The 9,815-nt window shown below is 43.8% G+C and overlaps 1 protein-coding gene across 1 annotated transcript; it reads right to left on the bottom strand.

The window, feature by feature from the left end:
• Positions 6,131-6,863, bottom strand: LOC8065713. The gene is made up of 2 exons (XM_002438103.2): positions 6,477-6,863; positions 6,131-6,393 (listed from the first exon to the last, which is right to left on the bottom strand). Exons 1-2 carry the CDS (start codon positions 6,846-6,848, stop codon positions 6,385-6,387), a joined length of 381 nt encoding a protein of 126 aa, XP_002438148.2. The 5' UTR covers positions 6,849-6,863; the 3' UTR covers positions 6,131-6,384.

Genomic DNA, 9,815 nt, shown 5'->3' on the forward strand with positions numbered 1-9,815 from the left:
AGCCTAGTTACTCCATGATTGGACAATGTTTGTCAAATAAAAATGAAAGTGCTACAGTATCGAAATCCAAAAAAAAATTATGAACCGAACAAGGCCTAAATGTCACTTTAACATTGATGTTTAATTTTATGGTATTGTTATCTTATCGTGCGATCTATGTGTTTTTAGTGTAAAAGTTTTGATATCTCGTAGCAACGCACGGGCACGCTATCTAGTGAACCTAAGTACATCAATAAAATAACTACTATACAACAATTCAACCTCACTAACTAACTACATTGCATACATACGAAATTTACCTGCCCAACAATGGCATTGCACAATGTAGTGGACAACACGAGGAGGCGCTAGGCACGGTAGAGAGCTACACGAACGAGCACCGGGGATGGCAAACGCGTATAGCATAACTGGGAGGCGGGTTGGGGTAGGCAGGCCGCGCGTGGCTGGCCGACTGCGGCGAGGAAGATGAGGCGTGACAAGCCGCGCCTGGCCTTGCGGCCACGGCTGAAGGGTCGAGATGGCGGACTAGAGGGGGGGTGAATAGTCCTTTCTAAAACTTATTGCGCCGGCTAACCGAAACAAAAGCGGAATTAAAACTATCGGTCTAGCCAAGACTACACCCCTCTATCTAAGTTCTCTAGCACCTTGAAAAGATCCTAAACAAGCAAGCAAGGTGCTACCTTAGCAAGAGCTCACCTAACCAATTCTACGAGCAAGGTCACACAAACCTTATGCAACTAGTACTTTGCAAACCGGGGAGCTCCTACACAACTAGTAAGCAAAAGCACAAAGCTCCTAAGCTCACTAGCAATGCTCAATAACAAGGCAACCAATGCCAAATTAGAGAGCGCAAAATACTTAGCTACACAAGCTAAGCAATGTGACTAACAAGGTTACACAAACCAAATTAGTCACACAAGGGGAACTACTTCTAGCTACACAAGCAAGAAGGTAACTAGCAAGCTACACAAGCTAACTAATTACAAGAGCAACTACACAAGCACAAGTATATGAATGTAAGAACAAGCTTGTGTTAGGGACTTACAAACCAACGGGAAGAACAATGTTGACACGATGATTTTCTCCCGAGGTTCACTTGGTTTCCACCAAGCTACATCCCCGTTGAGACAAGCTCCAAGGTTGCCGCCGGTCCTCTTGCTAGTGGTGACCCGCAAGTCACACTCTCCCACGTGGAGTGCTTACCACAAGCTCTAGCACTTGACCCGGCCGGACCACTTGTCGCTCTTCACGTCTCGCTCAACTAGAGTTGCTCTTCGCGATCCCCGCGGGGTGAGCACCGTACCCCTCACAATCTCTTCTCCGGAGCACCGCACAATCTCCTTGCGTGCTTTGACGGAGTCACAAGCCACCAAGCCGTCTAGGAGGTGGCAACCTCCAAGAGTAACAAGCACCACCGGCTTGCAACACGAACACCTAGTGCCACTCGATGCAATCTCTCAATGCAACGCACTAGAATCGCTCACTCACGCAATCGAATGATTACTATCAAGCATATGTGAGTTAGAGGCTTTACTAGCACTCCCCAAGCATGGACACTAAGTCCCAAGGGTGCTCCTGACTAGCCAAGGCCGGCCACCACTTCTATTTATAGCCCCAAGGGCTAAACTAGCCGTTGCCCCTTCACTAGGCAAAACACATGGGCACCGGACGCTCTCAAGGAGCCACCGGACGCTCAACACCCAGCGTCCGGTGCTCAGCTGACCGCCACGTGTCACTAGCCGTTTGAAGTCGACCGTTGCCGCCAACGACTACTTCGCACACGCGCCTGCACAGCACCACCGGACGATGGGCACCGGACGGTCCGGTGCTCACCGGACTCGTGCGCAGAGAGTTTGGCAAACTCGCGACCTCACCGGACGCTAGGCACCGGACGGTCCGGTGCTCACCGGACTCGTGCGCAGAGAGGGTCGCCAAACAGCCCGCACACCGGATGCTGAGCACCGTACTCACTCCGGTGCGTCCGGTGCACTCTGCTGCACCCGACAGCACACCGGACGCTAAAGGCCAGCGTCCGGTGCCTCCGCGCTGAGCGTCCGGTGAGTGTTTCCAACTGAGAAACACTCCCGCGATTTCTCCAAAAATTCCCACCGGCGCAATAGAAAATATGCACTTAATTATCATCACATGACCGTATTGGTTCATCGATCTTGACCTCACTTGCTCTTCACCGTTGCCTCGGTCCATCGGCGCCAAGTCTTGCTCAAGCTTCACCGTCACACGCGGTCCCTCGCTTCAAAACCTCCGACTTGCCCTTCACTCTTGCAACCAGTCCATCGAGCCAAGCCTCATCTTGATCTTCTCCACCTTGGTCACATGACTCTATGTCATGTCTCATATGCAATGAGCTCCTCCATCATCACCTGTGGACTAATTTCCTGTGTATCTCACATAAACACTATTAGTCCACCTAAGTTGTCACTCAATTACCAAAACCAAACAAGGACCTTTCAACGGCAGGGCGGGCACACATCCAGGGCATGCCACGCCATCTTAGCTTGGCCGGGAGCCCGCGACGGGAGATGATAGAGCAGGCGGGGCGCTGTAGTCCTGCTTGCTCGAGGCGGACGACCCGCTCACGCGCGAGAGGGGGTGGGCAGACGGCCTGCGCGACGGCTTGGGGCAGAGCAGATGACCAGCGGTGCGGTAGCTCTGGGCAGAGCAGGCGGCTGGCAATGCGGCGGCTCGGAGAGAAAGGAAGAGAAGAGAAGGAAAGGAGGAAGAGAGGAAGGGATACGCCAACCTGTAACACAGGTTTAACGCCAATGCGGCCAGCGCCAAGCTTGGCGTTAAAATCCATGGCGCTAGGCTTGGTGCCAAGATCTATGGTGCCATTGTCTCCGCCAGGTTAGCGCTACGTCAAAAATTGAGAGGGTAGCTTGGCGTTAGTTCCGCTGGCGTCTTATGTGACCTTGGTGTTCAGTGCCTATAGCGCCAAGATTAGAGTCTATATTTTAAAATCTTACTAGCAAGAACATATTTGAGAGAAACTTTTAAAAACATTAAAAAAATAAAAAAGACGGTTGCACGCATGGACTATTCTGGTGAAAGCTCCAACACCAGAACACTCTAAGCCTGACCAGCTTCAGGTTCGCTCCCACGAACAGTCCTCCGGAGCGCCGGACCATATGGGAAACATTCATGAATACTTTTTGCTGTTCAAACTTGATCCCTGGCCTCAACCAACCTACTGCATGTCTAGACAAAAATTACTAGACTACTAATCACCCTTTTTACCACTAATCCCGAGCCTCAACCAATCATGAGGTCATGTTTGTAAGGTGGCAGCATGAATCACTACGAAACTAGTGATGTGTTAGAGCATCTCCAAGAGTTCCCTAAATGAGGTTGCTATCCTTAATATTTTGGCAAAACAAGAAATTTCCTTCTCCAATGGTTTGCTATTCGAAGTTGCCATTTTTATCGAGTTGGTAAAACACCCTCCCGCGTGCGCATTTATCCGCGCGCGTATCGGTGTTGCTATCGGTCTCCCGCGGTTCATTGCCGGTGTTCCCGCGCAGTGACGGACAATTTAGGATCTTCCTCGGCCTATATCTATCGACTGATCTCCCGCGGCCGCCAACTGACTGCGATCAAGGAGGAAGGACCAGGGAGCAGGGAGAACACGCGAAGCATGAAGAACCGGGGAGTAGGGACGCGATCGAGGAGGAAGGACCGCAAATACGTCGTGCCGATCGACGCCGCGCCGTCCGGGATCACGCGCCCGCTCGCATGGCCATCTCAGGAAGAGATCGCCCTCCATCTTCCTGATTGATCGACCTCCGTCAGGATCAGGTTCGGCGTTTCTGTTCCCATCGACCTCCATCTTCCTGATTGATCGACCTCCATCAGGTTCGTCAGGTTAGGTGCTAGATCAATGGATCCCTCGCGTACATCAAATTCTTGATAGATCGAAAGTCCTCATCAGGTTAACTGACTGTACGTAGAGTTCAGTAATTTAGGTGATAATTGATAGGGTTTCTAGTTGGTAGTGTATAGGGTTCATCTATTCCAGATCACGCAATTTGCTACTGTCATGTACTCTCTCCATACTGAAAAAAGGAACGTTTAGGACATGATTGTGATAACCAAGGAGTCATTTAGTAGGGGGTATTTTTCCTTCTTTACCCTTATTAAATAGGCTGTCGGGTGCCTGTTATCCAAGAAAGATTCGTAGTTCTATTGGCTAGCAAGCACGAGTTGGGAGGTTGGCTGTTAGGTGGTCGGTTCGATCCCTGGTGGTTGCGCTATTTTTTGGCACTGAGTAGATTTTCACATGTTTTTGCATGGCACTGTGCGCATGCGGGCAGGGATGGCGCGCGCTTATTTTGTTGATTTGGACGTTGTTCGCGCTTGTAGCCGTGTTTGGAGCCTGTTGGCCGCGTTGAACGCATTGTTTGCCGCTTTTTTTTTCGTTTGACGTTCAGCGCGCTTTTGTTGGCGCTTTTTTCGTTTACCTGAACTGCACGCCGCTGAGCCGTCTGTCCGTCTGCCCAGCCCCTTCGTATATAAAAGATGTGTCCATTCTTTCCTTCACTTCATTTCTTTCCTTCTCCACTTCTTCTCTTTCCATAAAAACAATGGCTAATCCATTTGATTTGAACGTTCGTTTAGAAGATGATGACGACAGTCTTCCTTATTTTTTTGATATCAATGAGCCAATGCCGGAGGATGACAACACATATGGTATTTTTTACTCTTTTTTTTGCCAAAGCAAACAACTGTATCTCTCTGGTAACCCTCATTTTCTTTTTCTTTTTTGGACAGGGTTTGATTTGAACTTACCATTGGACGAGTTCGGCGCTGTTGACTTCGATTATTTTCATAACATGGCTGGTAAGTTCATCATGCTTTTTTTGTTGCTTTCTTTTATATTATGCCGTGACTATTATTACTACTATATCTAACCATACTATTCCTTTTTACATAAAATAGAACATGCTCCCGTGGCTAAGAGCTGCATGGATTTTTTTTCTCCTTTTGCTAGAACAAGATGCCGTTCAAGTAGACCAAGTAGACCAAACGAAGCACAATTATTCTGATCGTGTTAGACAACAAGTGTACCAAACTTTGTTGATGAGAAGCAAGAATGGGAAATTAAGCAAGCAAGATACAACTATTGTTAGTAATCAATTTGGAGTTAAGATTCGAACTGTTCAGCGCATATGGAAGCAAGGTAAAAACCAACTAGCTCAAAACATACCAGTTGTGGTTCATAATCGAAAGAAAGGTAGAAGTGGCCGTAAAGCAATTCCTATTGATTTGGAAAAACTGCGGGACATTCCTCTCAAACAAAGAATGACAATTGAAGATGAGTCTAGTAGAATTGGTGTTAGCAAATGTAGGATACAAAGGTATTTGAAAAGGGGTTTGCTTAGGCGCCACTCTAGTAGCATCAAACCTTACCTTACCGATGCTAACAAGAAGACTAGGTTGAAGTGATGCATTGACATGATTGACCAAGGTTTGCTTGATGATCCCAAGTTCAAGGATTTGTTTGAATTTGTGTTTATTGATGAGAAGTGGTTCTACCTCTCTCAAAAATCAGAGAGGTACTACTTGCTACCCGAAGAAGATGAACCACACCGCACTTGCAAGAACAAGAACTACATCCCTAGAACCATGTTCTTGTGTGTATGTGCTCGTCCAAGATTTAGAAATGGTGAATGTGTGTTTGATGGCAAAATAGGTTGCTTTCCACTAGTCACTTTTGAACAAGCTATTAGAGGAAGCCACAACCGTCTTCGTGGAGCGGAAGTAATCAAACCAATTCAATCAATCACAAGGGAGGTGATAAGAGATTTCATGATAAATAAGGTGCTGCCCGCAATTAGAGCAAAGTGGCCAATAGAAGATGTGAACAAGCCAATATTCATTCAACAAGATAATGCTCCATCACATTTAAAAGTGGATGATCCTCAATTTTGTGAGATTGCTAAGCAAGATGGGTTTGATATTAGGCTTATATGTCAACCACCCAATTCTCCAAATTTTAACATCCTAGATTTGGGCTTTTTTCGGGCAATTCAAGCAATTCAATAAAGGAAAGATGCTAAGACATTAAAAGATTTAATTCTTGCAGTTCAACAGGTACGACATGATAATGCATTCCTTGTCTCATTACAACAAAGACTGCTTAAATGATCTAATTTCTTTCTCTCATGTTTTTGCAGTCATTTTTGGAGTACAATCCATGGAGAGCAAATAGGATCTTTGTGACACTACAAACTGTTTTGAAGGAAGCAATGAAGATAAAAGGTTGCAAAAAAATTAAGATTCCTCACATTCAGAAAGAAAAACTAGATAGGGAAGATAGGCTGCCATTGCAAATCCCTTGTGAACCTTCATTGCTAGCCGAGGCACTTGCTACTCTTCCTGATACAAGTTAGAGGATGCAAGTTAGTTTTTTTTGCTTGGTAAACGTCATTGCAAGATGGATGTAGGGAGTACTACAATACCTTGCTGTTTTTTTCTTCATCTGTGCTGGTTTTTTCTTCATCGTTGTTGGTTTTTGCTTGCACCTTCCTGATGTGTGCCTCCACCTTCTCCAGCACTTCATCAGTCACGTAGATGCTTGAACCTCTCATAACCAGTTTATCGACATCAGGAATGTAGAACTCGCAATCGAACTTGTCCATTAGATGGAGGAACTTCACTGGGATATCATATTCTTCGTGAAGAAGGCCACAACGGCCACACCTCCGAGCATTCCGGCGAGCTTCGTAGCAAGAATCTCTTCCTAATACGCCACCAACAACGTGGAGCGTGCCGCAGCGAGAACACAGAGACTCGACGGAGTCCGGCACCATGTCGACGGAGTCCGGAACCATGTCGACGGAGTCCGGCACCATGTCGATGGAGTCCGGAACCATGTCGACGGAGTCTGCCGCCTCCAGCGCAACGGATCCCGACGAGGCTGCGATGTCCTGCGAAGAGCAACCGGTGTCGGCGAGAGCGCGGCGAGTAGCGACCGCACGGCGAGCCGCGACCGCGCGGCGAGCGGCGAGCACGCGGCGAGCGGCGATCTCGCGACGAGCCATCGGTGGCGGAGAGGTGCAGGCGAGCGCGCGGCAGACTGCGAACGGCTCGGCGATGTGAACGGATCGGTGGCAGAGAGAGACGAGCATGCGGGCGGTGCAGACTGCGGGCGGGCGGGCGATGCATGTGAATGCGAAACGGCTCGCTTCGGCTTCAATGTGGGCGATTGCCGAGGAGCACGCGAACGGACGCACGCGAACGGGCGGCTCGCAGGGCAAACGCGTCCACGATAGGCCTCAGCTGTGTAGGATGTCTGTTTTTACGAAATCAGGTCTCTCCTCCAGGACGTCCCTTTTTTCAATATGGAGGGAGTATTTCGAGTTTGGCTATAGAAAACGAGAACGTTTCAAATTTGCTTCCTGATGCCATAACTTTGTTTGGATGTGATTCTAGCGTTTCTAGGCAGAAACAAAACCGATTCCAATATCCAAACACAAGAGTATCTTCTATGTTTCGTTATAGTTCAACTCAGACATCAACCTTTGATTCCACAATGCTGGCCTTGTTTAGTTGAGCAACTCCAACAGTTTGCTAAAAATACTTGGCATCCTAGTGTTTTTGCTAAAATCATAAAAACAGCCTCCAACAAGTTAGCAAAACTATTTGGTAATTTTGTGAGCTTGGCAAAATTCCCCCTTCACTTGGCAAATATGCCAAGTCCTCCATCGCTTGGCATCACGTGTATCCCAATTTGTCAACTAGTTTTGCCAACTTGTTAGAGACTCAATTTTATGATTTTGACAAAAATCCTAGGATGCTAAGTTCTTTTACCAAGCCCAAATAGCAAACTGTTTGGAAAAGACCTTTTTTTCACTTGACATTTGATTTTAAGACTTGACAAAACTATAGATTTGCCAAATGAGTTTTAGCAAACTGTTGGAGTTGTGAGTGAAAAGTTTTTGGGTATCACATTACATGTTTTATGAGATGTTGGAAGAGTGGTTCAGATACTAATCTATTCCTAATATATAATTGTGAAAATTTCAGCTCAAAACTTTCTGTCCGCTCTGCGTTCATCCGGAATCGGCACGTGCCACGCTGGTGGAAGAGGAAAAAATCGAAGCTTTCCTAGGATTTTCAATGTAAAATTTCCTGTACATATCAGAGCATATTGAGAATAAAAAAAGTACAGAGCCTAGGTGCAAAGTGTTTGTCCTATTTATTTACTTTTCTTTTATTCTTTAAATCAGTTGAAAATTGGTAAATGTGTAGTAATTCATAGAAAAAAAATCTAAAAATTACAAAACAAATTTTGTTCACCTCCACATAAGTGGACCCATGCAGTAACAAAAATTATCACAAATTTTAGTATATTTTTTTGCTGGAGATGCTTGCCTATGCTTTTTAGTGTAAAATTGATTGGCTGAAAATTGATAAATGCGTAGTAATTTATAAAAAAAACTAAAAATTACAAAACAAGTTTTGTTCATCTCCACATATGTAGATCCATGTAGTAAACAAAAATATCTCAAATTTTAGTATATTTTTTTGCTAGAGATGCTTGTCTATACTTTTATTGTAAAATTGAAATTATAGTTATCTTGCTTCAATTATTACGAAAATTTTATGGTAGCTTATTTAATGTGATGCTTGATTTGTGGTAAAAGTTTTAGCACGATTCCTACATATCTCACTGATTTACTAATTTACCTAAATTTATGCTTGAGGATGTTTCCACTACTTTTGCACGATGTGTTGTTATGTCATATAAACACTTCATAAGTTCATGTGTTCATAATCTACATACATTTAACTGGTATATCATATTTCATAGGAAAAAAAATAAAACTAGCAACAAACTTCTCATGCTTTAATATAATAATAAGGTTTATTAAGAGATAATATTAGAGTAAGATAAGGTTTGACTAATTTCTATTTTTATTATTGAATAGATATGTCTCCAAGCTACATATTATTATAAATATTAACAATCTAATATCATAGATGTCGTGGTTATCAATAAAATAAATTATGGACTTCAAATTTTATAAAAAAAGAATAAATATAAATAGATATGTAACATTATGTCATCACTTTTTATGGACATTTGATGTTTTTCTCCTAATACAACACACAAGCATATTTGCTAGTTAAAAATTAATTACCTAACTCGACTGAAAACCGCGAGACAAATTTATTAAGCCTAATTAATTCGTTATTAGCATATAATCATAGACTAATTAGGCTTTCTTCTCGCGGTTTAAATGCAAACTGTGCAATTAGTTATTTTTTTATCTATATTTAATATTCTATATATATATCCAAATATTCAATAGAATGGAGCGAAAAGTTTTTAGGTGGAAACTAAATAGGACCTTAGCTAGTGTGGCTAAGAGAACATCTACTTCGACAACACCTACTTTATTTTGTAGTAGTCATTGTGGCTCATGTCTAGTTAGGGAATCTTTGGGCAATGTAAATTTGGGAAAGATATGATATCTATATCTCTTGTAAAGATAAACTTCATTTGCTATTTTTCTCGCTATACAAAGTGTTCACATAGCATCCACTAATACATCCAACTAACACATTTCATTATGTCTTCATTCAAATTATTCAAAACCACATTATTTATTAATATATATTGCTACATTACCAACACCATATATATACATCTCCTGATTTTTCGCGATTAATACTCTAATCTATTTATATTCCTTCTTCATACCCGCGACAACGCGTAGAAAATCCTCCTAGTTCTATCTGTCATGTAATGAAAATTCCTTATAAGAAAACACTCAAAGCATAACATATTTTCA

This window comes from Sorghum bicolor, chromosome 10 (assembly GCF_000003195.3).
Source record: "Sorghum bicolor cultivar BTx623 chromosome 10, Sorghum_bicolor_NCBIv3, whole genome shotgun sequence".
Taxonomy (NCBI): Eukaryota; Viridiplantae; Streptophyta; class Magnoliopsida; order Poales; family Poaceae; genus Sorghum; species Sorghum bicolor.